The 17,295-nt window shown below is 45.7% G+C and overlaps 3 protein-coding genes across 4 annotated transcripts in view; 2 read left to right on the top strand and 1 right to left on the bottom strand.

Annotated features, from left to right (window-relative positions):
* Positions 1–17,295, top strand: part of LOC310837460 (uncharacterized protein) — a 187,045-nt gene that overhangs the window by 66,514 nt on the left and 103,236 nt on the right. The window lies entirely within an intron of this gene.
* On the top strand, positions 1,175–9,023 carry LOC310837523 (uncharacterized protein). The gene is made up of 5 exons (XM_083724233.1): positions 1,175–1,375; positions 4,375–4,559; positions 4,682–4,808; positions 5,032–5,109; positions 6,207–9,023. Exons 2-5 carry the CDS (start codon positions 4,485–4,487, stop codon positions 7,697–7,699), a joined length of 1,773 nt encoding a protein of 590 aa, XP_083580359.1. The 5' UTR covers positions 1,175–1,375; positions 4,375–4,484; the 3' UTR covers positions 7,700–9,023.
* Positions 11,865–17,208, bottom strand: LOC310837810 (uncharacterized protein). Of its 2 annotated transcripts, none has more exons than XM_083724959.1 (2): positions 17,022–17,208; positions 11,865–14,490 (listed from the first exon to the last, which is right to left on the bottom strand). In XM_083724959.1, the coding sequence occupies exon 2, from the start codon at positions 14,316–14,318 to the stop codon at positions 13,152–13,154; it is 1,167 nt and encodes a 388-aa protein (XP_083581085.1). In that variant the 5' UTR covers positions 14,319–14,490; positions 17,022–17,208; the 3' UTR covers positions 11,865–13,151. The 2 variants fall into 2 exon arrangements, with proteins under 2 accessions (XP_083581085.1, XP_083581086.1); XM_083724960.1 differs by lacking the exon at positions 17,022–17,208 and adding an exon at positions 16,863–16,979.

The following is a 17,295-nucleotide window of genomic DNA, read 5'->3' on the forward strand; positions in this document are numbered from 1 at the left end:
CTAGTTGACCCCCTGGACTCCCTTAAATAGGTATAAACTCAGCAAAATAGCAAAAAAATAAAGGCCAAAGAGCTGTGGGCAGTCAGGAGAGCCCCCTACCACAGCTGGCTGCCTCATGGGAGATGGATGGAGTTCCCAAAGCAGCCAAGGAAGAATTCAGAGCCTGGAAGGCGTCCTGGAGAGAAAGAGCTGGGCTGTGAACATAACAGGTGTGGGGCATAGATACAAAACCCACAGAATCTGATTGGATCACTAAAAATCCCTATTTTGCTGGAATTGTCCAGAACACCCCACCTCTAAAGGCTGTGTACGGAATATACACTTAAAGCAGATTCTTTCCTTCAAAGAATCCAGAGAACTGTAGTTTACCCCTCGCAGAGCTACAATTCCCAGAACCCTTGACATCAGGCTGAGCTGATTTCCAACTTTCAAGGGTGGCTAAGTTGGCACCTGCTTTCTGCCAATCTCTTATACTCGTGCCATGGGCTGGATCCATAGATATATACATATATATACAATTTTATACATATATATTTATATATAAATATGGCCTTTAGTTTGGACTCAGTCTGACCCTTATGTTGCCCTCCCCTTATGGTCTTGATCTATCGGCTACTTTTAAAATGAGGCTGCATTTTAAATTGCATTTTAACCTGTATTTTAAATTGCCCCCCCATTATGTTTTTACTGTGATTTTATTGGTGTTAGCCACCCTGAGCCCGGCTCTGGCTGGGGAGGGCAGGGTATAAACTATTATTATTATTATTATTATTATTATTATTATTATTATTATTTCCTCCCATTTTCACCTCGCCCAGCTTGCAAATTAAGAATTTGAAAGAATATCCTCCTAGTGAGCTGTGGTGGGAACTTTTTGCCTTCACATTCTCTGGATGGCGCCCATTCAGGAGTTCCCTGGGTGGGAAACCATGTGTGTTTTTTTTGGGGGGGGGCTTCAAAGGAGACGGCGCAAGCGAAACCCTGCAGGTGTTGGGCGGCCGCTTTGCAACTGCAAATTCTGCCCTTTTCTCCCCCACGCGGAATCTTTACCTCTTTGTCCTCTAGAGTCTAGAGGGGTTTCCTTTTGCAAACTTCCGACCAAACTTCCTGAGAGAAGCTCCTTCCAGCGTTCGCGGTGAAACCGGATATGACGGCGCTGCCTTTGGCTTCCTCCTCTTTGAGGAAATTCCAGAAAAAACACCAACAAAAACAAACCCGTTTTCCGGGAGGGGGTCACTCCCCCTCCCTCTGGGTCAATGAGCTCCGCTTCCTAGAGAGGCAGGAGGTTTTGGGGGATATAGAGGCATTGTTGGAGGGGAGGGGTCTCCATGCATATTAACAGAAAAGAAAAGGGCTTGCAGAGGAGGAGAAAAAGGTGCAGTATATTTTTTGTTGGGGGGGGGAGGAATTGACGTAGGGGGTGGGAGGAGGATTTGTTTCCCCTCCCCTTGAATTTACAAGCAGGGCTACTAGGGAGAGGCTTTTTTGGGGGTGGGGGGCGCGGAATGAGAGAAAAACAGGGAAGGTCAGTAGGGGGTGGGAGGGTGCTGCAAAGTGGGGTTGCCCCCAACAAGGTTTGCATTGCAATATATTCTTTTGGGGGGGGGACAAAGACCCTTCGGTGCCTGAAAACCAGGAAAGGGCGCTCGCTCCCCCCCCCCCCGCATGCAACCAGAATCGGATACTGAACAGTCACAAGGTAACAACCAGACACTCCCCCCCCCAAAAAAAGTATCTTAGACGCAGCCTCTTAATCCACCCCCTCCCTCCCACCACTCCTTGCAGTCTCATGGTTAAGCTCCCTGGGGTGGGGGCGGGTTTTGCTGCAGTGGAAGCTGCCTTGCATGGGGGGGGGGAATTGGGGAGGAGGGTGTCGCTGTGCTGCTTTTGTAGCCCCCGAGCTGGAGAACAGAGTCGCCTCTGGATTGGGAGAGAGGGGGGAGATTTCGAATTGGGTGGGGAGTGAGAGGTGGACAATGTCAAGGGGAAATCGGCCTCCGGAGCTTCCCGAGTAAGAAAGAGGCTGATGGGAGAAGGAAGCAAAAGGAAACAAGAATTTGCTTATTAGGAAGGAAGAGGTGGCCCCCGCCCGTCCCCTTTTCAGAAAGAAATCATAGATGGGGGGCTGGGAGACTAGGAAGAAGAATGGGCACCTTCCAGATGGTCTCAAGGCATTGGCTGGAGGCATTAAGTGGCGCTGTGGGTTAAACAACAGAGCCTAGGGCTTTGCCGATCAGAAGGTCAGCGGTTCGAATCCCCACAATGGCACCCCGTTGCTCTGTCCCTGCTCCTGCCCACCTAGCAGTTCAAAAGCACGTCAAAGTGCAAGTAGATCAATAGGTACCGCTCTGGCGGGAAGGTAAACGGCATTTCTATGCACTACTCTGGTTCGCCAGAAGCGGCTTTGTCATGCTGGCCACATGACCTGGAAAAACTGCGGTCAAACGCCAGCTCCCTCGGCCAATAAAGCGAGATGAGTGCCACAACCCCAGAGTCAGCCACGACTGGACCTAATGGTCAGGGGTCCCTTTATCTTTACCTTTACGTGCAGGAGTTGGTAAAAGGGCAGCTGAGGGACAAGGAATTTGCTAAAAAATAAATAAAAATGCATATTAATTAGAGACAAATCTGTAAAATAAACTGCAGGAGGCAGTGGAAGACAGGAGTGCCTGGCGTGTAATAAATTTGAAAATGAGTTAAAATTAATTGGCAAAAAAACATACCCCCCCTTGAAGAACTGACCCAGCAGAGGGCTGGCTGATGGTCTTTCCTTCTGTTGCTGCTGTTCACATTGCAGACCAGCCAAATGTAGTGCTTAAAGCATGAGGGGGGGTCCTTCACCCAGGAGGCCACATTCCCTCCTGAGCAGCCTTCCAATTGATGGGTGGGGACTCAAGGGCTGGATTTGACCCCTGGGTCTGGTTTCCCCACCCCAAAGTTAGGGTGCAGGGCTAAGACAAAAAAGACCCTGTATTTCCTCTGTAGTCACCAGAATGCCCCCCCTGAGTGTTGGTTCCTGCTTTCCCCCCTTTAAATTCTCCCTCCCCACCCCCAAAAAAGTTGCAAATAGAAAACATAAACTGAACTCCCCGTCAAAACACACACACAAATGTGTGTCCTTATGGGAAAACATTGTTCCAAAGTGTCGGGTGCGAATCTGGTGGATGCCAAGGCAGTTGACGGTCTTTAGAGTAAGGGTTGAAAAGTTACCCTGTCACAACGAAATCATCCCCAGTACTTCTTTTTCCAGCAAATGATTCAACTCCTTTTTGTCAGGTTATGGTGTGTTTTTTTGTAGATGACCATAATGTTATTAGTCTAGATTTTCAAGATAGCCTACAAAAGAGAACAAGAATATAACACAGATCAAAAACATAGGAAACAAAAACAATTATCGTAGCAACAGTAAAAATACAAAAAGCAGTAGGTATGAAAATCTGTGGGGTTTTTTGGAAAGTGCAATAGTCCAGATTTTCTGTTTCTGTTGTGATAATTGCAAGTGTTCCAGAGATTTCCCGTTTTGAGCAATGAGTTGTTTAGCCCCTGTTGATGAGTTCTTTATATTTCATATAAGCATTTTCATCTTTAAAAATAGTTAACAATTCCAAAGTTGGGATATGTAGGATTTTTTTGTTTAGGGATCAAGTTTATTTCATAAACATTTCTTTCCCGCACATGTATAGTTGTTCCAACCCCCTCTCACTCTCTCCAGCAGAGATGGAATATAGCTTTGTTCCTATAGCTACACCTCAGGGGTGCTAGAAGCAGCAGTGTAGGAGTTTAAAGAGGGGATTTATTTTATGTGTCCGTATAGTGACTTCAAGGGGTCTAGTTACAGGTAGGTAGCCGTGTTGGTCTGCCGTAGTCGAAACAAAATTCCAGTAGCACCTTAGATACCAATAACAAACTTAGTTGGTCTCTAAGGTGCTACTGGAAGGAATTTTTTTATTTCAAAGGGTCTGTTATCCCACAGTCTCTGCCAGCTGTCCCTACGTCTGATTCCCAGGTATGTTCCACCAAGTTGGTTTCACCTAAATGAATACCACCAACAGCTTTAATACATTTTTGATAATACCTGTTTGGATTTTGCATTTGTATTTGCAATTAGAATTTCAGCCGAAGTTTAAAGAGGCATGTGCAGTAACTGCTGGGTTTGTTAGAAAAATGTGTGATTTGATGCACGTTTAGCAAATTCCAGATGTTGTCTAGCTTTACTTAACATTTGTTCCCCAGTCAAAGGTATGCTATCTGTGTAAATGTCTCCCACCCTAAATAAATCTGCCTTTCTGTGAACAGCTCTCAGACCTCCAGGTATAGGGGGGTATATAAATTCAATTAGTAATAATAAAAATCTCTGCATCGTTTTCCTTAAAGAGCTGCTCCTTGCTCCCTGCATTGAAGTCCATTGTGGCAACAGCTGAGAGCGTCCCAGAAGTGGCCCAGTTTACGCCTCCTCCTCCTCCGTCCTTTCCACTGGCAACGCAATGGCCTCCGAGACCCCCTCTGAACCGTCTCTTCTCAGAGGTGGAGTGGAAAGAGGAGCCAGGCAGCTTCCTCAGGTAGGGAAAGAGCAACGGGAGGAGGGAAGAGGCACAGATGGGACAACCCAGCCTCCCTCTGTGCTGAGTGGGGATGATGGGGACGGAAGAGAAGCTCTGTTTTCTTCCTCTTCTTCTTCCAGGCCCTCTTGACCTTTGAGGAGGTGGCTGTGTTCTTCACGGAGGAGGAGTGGGCTCTGCTGGATCCTGGCCAAAGAGCTCTGCACAAGGAAGTCATGGAGGAGAATCATGAGATGGTGGCCTCTCTAGGTAAGGGCAGATTTGTATCCCTCCTGGCTGTTAGACATTGAAGGTGTGAAACTTTAGGTCAAATCCTGTTTGTACTCAACTTTGCTTTCCCCTACTGGTGTGGTGCATCTTTATAGGCTCTGGTTACGTAATCCCTTCCTTTGAGGTCGTGGATACAGATTAATTTGAAACGGTTGGATGATGTGCCGCCAAAAGTAACTAATATTGTCTTTTTCCTTGGCAGAATCAGACCTCAGTTCCTGTTGGGAAGAGGGACAAGATCCATTTCTCCAGGATCCCAAAGAAGGGGAGATCTCAGAAGGTAGCTGCTTAGCTGTGTTGTGGGGCCCTTTTTCCTCCAGAAAGAGAGGGAGCACAAGGCTGCTGCCTTTATGTCCTGATTCTGGGCTTCCTTTCACAGCATCTAGTTGGCTTCTGTAGGACTAAATAGACCAGGTGGGCAAATGTAGCCTTCAAACGCTCTCCTGCTGGCCCTTGGGGCTATCTTCTCCTCGGCCATCTCCATCCCCAGGCCATGACCCATTACCTTCCCAGCTTCACATCCTCCTTGAGTCCCTTTTTCATGGCTGGGTTGTGTCCTTTAAATCTGCTTGCCTGATTGGAGGACAGTGGGTGGGTTTTGTAGTAACTCCGCTGCTCCCCGAAGGCGACATTGAATATTATTATTATTATTATTATTATTATTATTATTATTATTATTTATACCCCGCCCCTCCGGCTGGGTTTCCCTAGCCACCCTGACCAGCTTCCAGTACAGTGGTACCTCGGGTTACGAACTTAATTCGTTCTGGAGGTCCGTTCTTAACCCGAAACCGTTCTTAACCTGAGGTGCGCTTTCGCTAAGGGGGCCTCCCATGCCGCTGTGGCAAAGTTTGTAATCTGAAGTACTTCTTCCGGGTTAGTGGAGTTTGTAACCCGAAGCGTTTGTAACCTGAAGTGTTTGTAACCCGAGGTACCACTGTACATATAAAAACATCATAAAACATCATAAAATGTTTCACATTTGTTGTTACACCCCCTTCCGCCCCTGGCTCCCACAGAGCATGAACATGCACACCTGGAGCTGCAAAAATTGACAATTTCTAGGAGGTCTTTGGCCTGGTCCAGTAGGACTATTCTTGTAAAGACCAGAGATGTCCTCCAGGCTTGAGTTTTCCCTTTCTTTGTGCTGAGATATGTCTCAAATTAAAATATCCTCTGTGGTGCCACTGAGCTGAGGTTAATGTACGGTTAGGTTCTTTTCACAAGTGCCCATGTGCCCTTCCATTAGCGGGAAGGGACATGCTTGAGAACAGTAAAATCAGTGAAGCAAAGAATTGGACTCAATGCGTAATGAGCATGTCGGCTTCTGCCATGCAGTGTGAGTGATATTTTCATTTTCTCCCTCTCCCTAAACAGGTTACAGGCAGAAGAGCGAGAGTTATGGGGAGCCATTGATGGTGTCATCAGAAAATGTGGAGCGTGAAGCAGGGGGAAAGGCGGAAAGGAAATCCTCTGCTACGCAGGACATTGATATCCATGTCGCCCTAAATCCACAGGAAGAATGTACAGGGAGCAGCAGTGTGGAGTGTGGAAAAAGCTTCAGTCAGAGTGGACGTGTTAGTCTACATCAAAGAACCCAAACAGGGGAGAAAGCGTTTCAATGCACAGAGTGTGGAAAGAGCTTAAGTAGTGCTGGTAACCTTGTCAAGCATACAAAAACCCACAGAGGGGAGAAACCATTTAAATGCATGGAGTGTGGAAAGAGTTTCAGCCAGAGTGGAAACCTTATCGCACATCAAAGAACCCACACAGGGGAGAAACCATTTACATGTATGGTGTGTGGGAAGAGTTTCAGTCTTAATCACCATCTTACTTTACATCAAAGAACGCACACTGGGGAGAATCTGCATAAATGCATGGAGTGTGGAAAGAGCTTCTGTACCAGTAGTTTCCTTACTGCGCATCAGAGAACCCATACTGAGGAGAAACGATTTCAATCTATGGTGTGTGAAAATAGCTTCAGTCTTAATTACCATTTTACTCTACATCAAAGGACCCCCGGTGTGGAGAAACCGCATAAATGCTTGGTGTGTGGAAAGAGCTTCAGTTGTAGGAGTAACCTTACTTTACATCAAAGAATCCACACTGGGGAGAAACCCTTTAAATGTACGGAGTGTGGAAAGAGCTTCAGCCAGAGCGGAAATCTTACTGCACATCAAAGAACCCACACAGCTGATAAACCATTTAAATGTATGGTATGTGGAAAGAGCTTCAGTTTCAATTACTCTCTCACTTTACATCAAAGAACCCACACCGGGGAGAAACCATTCAAATGCATGGAATGTGGAAAGAGCTTTCGTGCAAGTAGTGTGCTAATTGTGCATCAAAGAACCCACACTGGGGAGAAGCCATTTAAATGTATGGAGTGTGGAAAGAGCTTCAGGCAGAGTGGAAGACTGACTGCACATCAGAGAACGCACACTGGGGAGAAACCATTTAAATGTATGGAGTGTGGAAAGAGCTTCAGCCAGAGTGGAAACCTTACCACACATCAAAGAACCCACAAAACAGAGAAACCATTTAAATGTATGGTGTGTGGAAAGAGCTTCAGTCTCAATTACTATCTTACTTTACATCAGAAAACCCACACCGGTGAAAAACTTTTTGAATGCCTGGAGTGTGGAAAGAGCTTTAGTTGTAGGAGTGCTCTTACCGCACATCAAAAAACCCACGCATTGGGGAAACCATATGAATGCATGGTGTGTGGAAAGAGCTTCAGGCGTATGAGTAACCTTAATTTACATCAAAGAACCCATACTGGGCAGAAACCATTTAAATGTATTGAATGTGGAATAAGCTTCAGCCAGGGTGGAAACCTTATTGCGCATCAAAGAACGCACACAGCGTAGAAACCGTTGTGAATCCCAGAGGTGGAGAAGCAGAGAAGACAAAGCTTAGCCACTAAGAAGAAGAAGAAATGGTCTCCGCATTCTGCCTAATATTTGGGTCGGCCTGGTTGTCATTTGGAGTGCGTTTCATTGTGAATCCAAGATGTGGAGAAAGAGAGGATGTAAAGTTTAGCCACTTGGTCAGGAGGTCAGTGAAAGGCATTGGTCTGCTGCCATCACCGTTTCCTTTCAGTAAAACAGAACTCCATCTTGCGTATCACCCATCAAGTAGGGTGCTTCCTTGGGAAATGTAATAGAACTGGCTATGGCTTTCCGTGTAGAGAACCACATACCACTCCCTTCAAAGAGTGTGTGTGTGCACGCGCAAGATTATGAAACCTCAGATGCCCTAGGAGAGTGTCCCCAGTTGCCTTCAGCACAGTCTACTGCATCTCCCATACCACCAGGAAATTGGTCATTCTCTGGGCTACTCAATAGTACACTAGAAATACTATATTGTTTGTGGATAGGCTATGATTAGTCCTGCTGCAAAGCGGCAGCACTCTGTTTTATTTTGTAATCTGTTTAAGCTGTTTACTTGCTATCCCCTTAACTTTCATTCAAAATAAAGTTTCACAGTCTGACCAGCTCTTCGCTTTGTCCTATCACTGAAGCTCTTCAGAGTACCAGCTTTTAGTCTACTCAGAAGAACAGTGAATATCATTGCTAGATTCAGGTAGGTAGCTGTGTTGGTCTGATGCAGTCAAAATAAAAAATAAAAAAATAGTCCAGGAGCACCTTAGAGACCAACTAAGAAGTAAGATGAAGTTGGTCTCTAAGGTGCTACTGGACTTTTTTAAAATTTATTTTTAATTTTGACTGAATATCAATGTAAAGGATGCTCAGATTAAAACAGCTGTATGTGTAGCCTTCATATTACAACTATTGCCTACTTTTCACATATACAAATATCCCACAAATCATATTTCCTTTCATCAAAAAGAGAAATCTCCTTTTGGCCATTGTGGAAATAACCAATCATTTTGGATGCATATCATAAAATTCTCGTCTTCAAAGGAGAGATGGGACCCCTTTGGGGCACTAACTCAGCCTTTTCTTGCTGAGAGAATCAGGCTTGCGACAACGAAATTAGTCATTTTTTCTCAACTCTGCAATTGGACAACTTGGAATTCTTTCGCATTGATTCCTTAGAATATATTTTCTGTATGTGTGTAAAAACAACCTTACGTTTTTATCTTCTGTAATCCTGAACTGTCGTGAGATCTATGGATGAACAGTATACTACTACTACTAGCATCTTAAATAAATAAACCTATTAACTAAGGTTATGTGACTGAAATCTTCACTGAAGCCTGTATATTCTGTGTGCTTATATGGTGGGTGTAAACATCACCCCAACTATTTCAGAAATAAAGTTGTTACTTTAACCCAGGGGTCAGCAAACTTTTTCAGGAGGGGGCCAGTCCACTGTCCCTCAGACCTTGTGGGGGGCCGGACCCTTTGCCTCCCGAAAGCATCCCCCTCCCAAAAGGCCTATGCCACTCACGCCGCAGCCGACACTGCCTGGCCTTCAGCAGCGTCAGCGTCCTCTGTCTCAGCGGGGCACAGAGCCCAAGCCACTGGCCTCAGCGGGAAGGAAGGGGCGGCACCCAGAGGCGTCCATGTCATGGAAGTCAGTCTCCACGCAGAGAGGCCTCTGTGCCGTGCCTGTTTAGCGCAGGGACTGACCGAGCAGGCGGCAGGGTCCACAAGGTTTGTGGGCACAAGGTTAATGAGCCCGGTGGGCTGTATCCGGCCCATGGGCCTTAGTTTGACGACCTCTGCTTTAACCAAATGATAAGGTGACACTATGGTTTTCCCAGTAGTGATGTATGGAAGTGAGAGCTGGACCATAAAGAAGGCTGATCGCCAAAGAATTGATGCTTTTGAATTATGGTGCTGGAGGAGACTCTTGAGAGTCCTATGGACTGCAAGTAGATCAAACCTATCCATTCTTAAGGAAATCAGCCCTGAGTGCTCACTGGAAGGACAGATCCTGAAGCTGAGGCTCCAATACTTTGGCCACCTCATGAGAAGAGAAGACTCCCTGGAAAAGACCCTGATGTTGGGAAAGATGGAGGGCACAAGGAGAAGGGGACGACAGAGGACAAGATGGTTAGATAGTGTCTTCGAAGCTACCAGCATGAGTTTGACCAAACTGCGGGAGGCAGTGGAAGACAGGAGTGCCTGGCGTGCTCTGGTCCAGGGGGTCACAAAGAGTCAGACACGACTGAACGACTAAACAACAACAAAAGGTGACACAGTGCTCTAAGTCACTTCTATCACTGATTATAGAATTGGGAGGGACCCTGGTGATCATCTAGTCCAACTCCCTGCAATGCAGGAATCTTTACTAAAGCATCCCTGAGAGATGGCCGTCCAACCTCTGCTCAGAAACTTCCAAGGAAGGAGAGTCCACTACCTCCTGAGGGAGTCTGTTCTACTGTTGAACAGCTCTTACTGCCAGAAAGTTTTTCCTGATGTTTAGTCAGAGTCTCCTTTCTCGTAACTTGGAAGTCATGCATTTGAGTCCTCCCCTCCATTTCCCAAGGGGGAGCCCTTGCGATATCTGAAGATGGCTCTCATATCTCCTCTTTTCTAAGCTAAACACAACCCACTCCCTCAACCACTTCTCATAAGGCTGGGCTTCAAGATCCTTTAAAGTCTGCACATTTTTCAGCTTGTCAATACCCTCCTCAAATTGTGGCACCCAGAACTAGACACCATACTCCAGGTGTGGTCTGACCAAGGCAGAACAGAGAAGGACTAGGACTAGGAGAGCCAGTGTGGTGTAGTGGTTAAGAGTGGTAGACTCGTAATCTGGTGAACCGGGTTTGCGTCCCCGCTCCTCCACATGCAGCTGCTAGGTGACCTTGGGCGAGTCATACTTCTCTGAAGTCTCTCAGCCCCACTCACCTCACAGAGTGTTTGTTGTGGGGGTGGAAGGGAAAGGAGAATGTTAGCCGCTTTGAGACTCCTTCGGGTAGTGATAAAGCGGGATATCAAATCCAAACTCCTCTTCTTCTTTCCTTGATCAGGATGCTAGACTTCTGTTGAAGCATCCGAGAACAGCATCAGCTTTTTTTGCTGCTGCATCACACTGTTGACTCATCTTAAGCTTGTGTACTACGACCAACGGGCACCTTACACCCTCCAGTAGCGATGCCTCATTGCCCTCCGTATGGTTGCATCAGGAAGATTTTGGGCAGCATCTGACAGAACATTCTCAAACAAATATGTGCTCTGTCTTTTTATTTTCTTTGCCCATAGATCTCAGGGTGGTTCACAACATCATAATACAAGAAAGAAACACAAAATACATAATAAAAACAAGAGCAATAAACACCCCGCTAACCAATAACCCTCCCTCCCCCCACCCCACTTGCGGGTTGCAGCATTGACCACACTGGCTTGGTCATGTACACAGAATGGAAGATGTTAGGACCCCCAAGAGCCGCACAAACGCTCCACGCGGCTCGGAGCGCTGAGCAGAGCCTCCCGCCTGCATTCGCTCCATAAGACGCACACACATTTACCCTTACTTTTTAGGAGGGGAAAAGTGTGTCTTATACAGCGAAAAATATGGTAAAAGAATGAGAGAGGATGTTGCGGGGGCTTCCCCCCAGCATTAAGGAAGAAAGGAGAGGGTGGGAGGGGCAAGACAAGATGGGTGAAGGGGGGTGAAGAGAAAAATTAATCTAAAATAAAAAGCAAACTGGGGATGAGGAAGATGAAGGCTGCCTGTTTTGTCTCTTCACGCCACTTGCCATATTAAAAGTCCAATGGGGAGAGCTGGGTGAGGGGCTACAAAGGAGAGAAGGGGGAAAATTGGATCTCGTAGGCAGGCTTTCTCACTCTCTCTTTTTATTTGTTTTTATTAGTTTTCCAAATAAAAATTTATAGCAAAACCGAATACATATCCATACAGAGTTGTTGTTTTTTAATATCAAGACTTCCCCCCAATGCTATTGTCAACATTTTCAACTGCAAATCATTTCATGTTTCGTATCCATATTGTCCATAGTATTTGTTACATTACAAATGAGATTAAAATCCTGCTAATGTTTTCTTCTGATTACAGTAGTCTCTTATGTAAATTATAAATTTTCGCCATTCTTTCTTGATGTTTTTGTCTTTTTGGTCCCTGACCTTTCCGGTCAGTTTTGCCATTTCAGTGTAGTCTAACAACTCAGTTTGCCATTCCTCTCTAGTAGGGACTCTTTCTTATTTCAATCTCTGGGCTAATAGCATCCCTACTGCTGTTTTCACATACATGAAGAGCCTTTTCTGTTCCTTTGGAATGTCAGAACCTACAATTCCTAATAAGAAGGCTTCTGGGTGTGTGTTTTTATACAAAAGTTGTTTTAAACATTTTTTTTCAGTTCGTTATATATCATTTCCCATAAAGACTTCATTACTTTACACAACCACCACATATGATAAAAGGTACCTTCTTTTGCTTTACACTCCCAGCACATATTTGTACTTGTTCTATACATTTTTGGCAGCTTAAAGGTAAAGGGACCCCTGACCATTAGGTCTAGTCGCGGACAACTCTGGGGTTGCAGCGCTCATCTCGCTGTATAGGCCGAGGGAGCCGGTGTACGGCTTCCAGGTCATGTGGCCAGCATGACTAAGCCGCTTCTGGCGAACCAGAGCAGTGCACAGAAACGCCGTTTACCTTCCCACCAGAGTGATACCTATTTATTTACTTGCACTTTGATGTGCTTTTGAACTGCTAGGTTGGCAGGAGCAGGGACCAAGCAACGGGAGCTCACTCTGTTGCGGGGATTTGAACCGCCAACCTTCTGATCGACAAGTCCTAGGCTCTGTGGTTTAGACCACAGCGTCACCCGCATCCCTTTTTGGTAGCTTACTAGGAGTCAAATAGCACAGGTACATCATTCTCATATGATTTTCTTTCAGTGTACAACATGCCATGAATTTCAGATCTGTTTTCCATAATCTTTCCCAAAATGCAATATGAATGTTATGCCTTTCTCTCTCCCAGTCTTCCTTCCTTCCTTCCTTCCTTCCTTCCTTCCTTCCTTCCTTCCTTCCTCTCTCTGGCTCTCTCCTCAGCCCACCATCATTCACATAAGCAGGTTCTCACTCCCCCCACTATCTAACAGTACATTACATATTATTAAACTTATTATTATGAGACATTACTTTCATTATTTTAACACATATATGTATAGCTTTACATGGAAACACCAAATACATCAAATACACACCATGCTTCCACCACCAATTTCCCCTTATAGGAATCCGTGATGTCATGGGAGGAGCAAACTCTGAGGGTAATACTCTCCACACTCCATACAGCTAAAAGGTTTCTCCCACATGAGAGGGTAGGGGGTGTTTCGCAAGCATTCAGTTATAACTGAAGTGCTTTCAGCACTCCATCCATTTAAACGGTTTCTCCTCTGTGAGTTTGTTGATGGTTTGCAAGGCTTCCACTCTTAGTGAAGCTCTTTCCACACTCCATACATTTAAATGGTTTCTCTCCTGTGTGAGTCCGACAATGTTTTGTAAGAGCGCCACTCTCACTAAAGCACTTCCCGCACTCCAAACATTTTAAAGTTTTCTCCCCTGTGTGGGTTTGTTGGTGTTTTGTAAGACTTCCTTTATCACTGAAGCTCCTTCCACACTCCATACATTTAAATGGTTTCTCCCCTGTGTGGCTTTGTTGATGTATTCTAAAATGTCCACTTTGAGTGAAGCTCTTTCCACATTCCATACATTTAAATGGTTTCTTCCCTGTATGAGTTCGTAGATGTATAGCAAGATTTCCACTATAACTGAAGCTCTTTCCACACTCCATACATTTAAATGGTTTCTCTCCTGTGTGGGTTACTTGATGAATTCTAAAATGTGCACTTTGACTGAAGCTCTTTCCACACTCTGTACATTTAAATGGTTTCTCCCCTGTGTGAGATCGGAGATGTAAATTAAGATTTCCACTATGTATGAAACCTTTCCCACACTCCATACACGTAAACGGTTTTTCTCCCGTGTGTGTTCGCTGATGTGTTATAAGAGATCCACTATGACAGAAGGCCTTTCCACACTCCATGCATACAAATGTCTTTTCTCCTGTGTGAGTTTGGATATGTGAATTAAGACTTCCACTATTAGTGAAGCACTTTTCACACTGTGTGCATTTAAACGGTTTCTCCCCTGTGTGAGTTCGTTGATGTAAAGTAAGTTTTCCACTACAACTGAAGCATTTTCCACACTGTGTGCACTTAAATGGTTTCTCCGCTGTGTGAATTCGCTGATGTACAGTAAGGTTTCCACTATTATTGAAACACCTTCCACACTCCAAACATTTATACGGTTTCTCCCCTGTGTGAATTCGTTGGTGTTTTTTACAGGCTCCATTATTACTGAAGCTCTTTCCACACTCTGAACATTTATATGGTTTCTCCCCTGTGTGAGTTCGATGATGTACAGTAAGGTGCGAACTATGATTGAAGACCTTTCCACACTCCATACATTGAAATGGTTTCTTCTCAGTTTGAGTTTGACATTTTGCAAGAGTTCCATTACCACTTAAGCTTTTTCCGCACTCCATGCCTTTAAATGGTTTCTTGGTTGTATGAGTTCATTGATGGGATAACCATGCAGACTGACTGAAGCGCATTCCACATGTCTAAATATTTTCTTCATCTGAACATTCTACTTGTTTTTCACAATGAAATTGCAGGTGGCCCCTCAGAATTCTGAATGTCTTCTCTGTTGCCTTTCTGGGAGTGGGGTGGAAAGAAAATCTTGTTAGTGTTTCAAGGAAGAGTAAAAGAGATGTTAACACACAGTAAGCCCAATTAGCACCTTTTCTTATTTTAACATCTCCTAGATCCTCTCCTCTCTATGTCTCCCTGAGGAAGACGAGTTAGTTCTGCCTGACCTCCTGCCCGTATTGTAATATAGGAATATCTTAGTGGAAATTCCCTGTCCAGGACCCTCTCATTATCTTTCCTCCTTTGGGTTGGGTGGCCAAGGTCTCCCGGACGTACCATCTTTGCTCCAACAGAGAATATGTGTGGCACTGAAAACAGTTAATATTAAAGATCACTTGTAAGGATGAACTGAATGAATATTATTTTAGAGGAAGGAGGTTCAAACAAGAGATGTTTCCACTAGAAGAGATTAAAAACTTGTGCGTAAAGAGCAATCCCACCCACCAGCTGTCTCACACAGCTCAGCTGTGATACTGGCAATCCTTGGCCTGCATATGCACATGCCCACATGCAAACCCTCCAGCAATGGGGATTGTCTATCATGAATTTGGGTCCTTTACCCTTGAAACCCACCAGACTGGGAATGTGAATACATCTATTATCTTTTGATGCTGATGGATTGTATTACAGCTTGTAACTCACTCTACCAAAAATAAGAAGTAATATAGAGGCTTTCAATACAGTGGTACCTCAGGTTACATACGCTTCAGGTTACAGACTCCACTAACCCAGAAACAGTACCTCGGGTTAAGAACTTTGCTTTAGGATGAGAACAGAAATCGTGCGGTGGTGGCGCAGTGGCAGTGGGAGGCCCCATTATCTAAAGTGGTACCTCAGGTTAGGAACAGTTTCAGGTTAAGAAAGACCTCCTTTTCAGTGATGGCTCCGACCTGGTGGAATGCTCTGCCCCATGAGACCAGGGCCCTGCAGCATTTAACTTCCTCCCACAGGGCCTGTAAAGACAGAGCAATTCCGCCTGGCTTTCAATCTGAACCTGGCCTGATCTTTTGTTCCTCTTCCTTCCCTCCCCTTTTTATGACGATTACCCGCTCTGGGATCCCACAGCTAATTCTCCCCTGGTCTCCTCACTGGCCCAAATAGGACTAATTAAGCCAGCTAGCCCTGGTGATCATCTAATGTTTATTTCCCCTAAATTGATTTTTGAATTATATTGTTATTCATGTTTTTATACTGTATTTTATGCTGCTTTTATAATCAAGTGTTTTAAATATGTTGTTAGCCGTCCTGAGCCTGGTTTTTGAACCGGGAAGGGCAGGGTATAAATAGAAATTATTATTATTATTATTATTATTATTATTATTATTAAAATCCAAAAGCATTTCAATAGCACCCTCCACCCATATTTTTGAACTGGTGTCCAACAGTATAAATAATCAGCCATGCAGTGGAAAGTGAACATTGTTACTGATCATGACAGGTTCCTTCTCTGCAGGGAGAAAGGGGGTCCCGTGTGGGTTTTCAACATTCCCCTCCCCACAGCAGTTAGTCAAACTTTCGAGATGGGCAAGCCAACCCTCTTGCCAGCTCAATTTGTGCTTAAGCAGGTAACTGTATAGCCAGAAATAAACAACAGAACAGGAAGACAACTTCTTAGGATAAAGGAACTCAGTGGTCCCACAGTGGGGCATATTATTCTGGAGAACTTCCTAAAGGTACCTGTAAGGTAGTCCAGGTAAGGAAGAGAAGAAAACCCAGGTAAGGGAGGAAGAGGAAGAGAATGGGGGTGGGACAGGAGGCCCCTGAGCATTAATGTGCGTGTAACCCTCAGCTCTTGGCTCAATGGTCTCCCCATCACAGATAGGAAAAATGCAATTGTTGGAGGAGTGGAAGGGTGAAGCAAATGCAAGAACAAGGGAAATTCTGTTTACAAAAATGCAGCTCCACCTACTGGCAATGCTGGGCTTGGCTCCCCCCCCCCTCCCCATGGCTCCCTCAGCCCCCCAACTTCCTCTGCCCTCCTCTCTCCGTCCCCTTGGCGCAGCTCACCCCTCGCCCTGCGCCCCGAACAGCAAGTAAAACTCTCCATCCGAGGGGGAGAGCGAGGAGAAGGGAGGGGGGATCTCTCTCCTGGTCTCCCTCGCTTCCTTTAAGCCTTGCATGGACCCCCTTCTCTCCATCTCTCCTGCCAAAAGGACCCGACAAGGCGCAACACGCGCGGAGACCCTGGGGGATCTCCTGCCAGGTTTGGGACCTCGGCTCGCACCCCAGCAGGGCAGGTGAGCATCCCTTAGTCCTCAAAAGAGATTGTGCAATGGAATCCCTGCGGGGGTTTCCTCTGGAGTAAGACGTCGTGCACCCCACACCGCGCTGCACATAGGGAATTTGAAAGTGGGGGTGATCTCAAATGCAATGCAAACCTTGCAGGTGTTGAGTCCCCACTTTGCAGCTGGGATGCATAGATCTGGGCCCCTGCCGATGGGCCCTAGGAACGGCTCTTGTGGGGTGGGTGTTGGGGGGGGGTCTTCTTTCCCTGTCCCCCTCTCATCACCCCTCCCCCCCCCAGGCTGCGTCTTTACCTCTTTGTCATCTCCGGCCGCTTGCCTCCCTAAATCGTTAATCCAGTTTCCATTCCTGCAATAAAAAAAGGGGGGGCGTTTTCCTCCACCGACACACCCCTCCTCCCTTTTCTAAAACCTCCCGCCTCTCGAGGGACTCCTATGGTCTTTGTCTTGAAACTTCCGACACATTGAGTAGCAACACTTCGGGTTCCCCTTTGAACGTGCGGGCCCATAGAACTATACTCATAGAGCACCCCCCCCCCCGCCTGCATAGTGCGAGTCAGGCTTGTGC

This window comes from Podarcis gaigeae (assembly GCF_964106915.1).
Source record: "Podarcis gaigeae genome assembly, chromosome: 2".
Lineage (NCBI taxonomy): Eukaryota > Metazoa > Chordata > Lepidosauria > Squamata > Lacertidae > Podarcis > Podarcis gaigeae.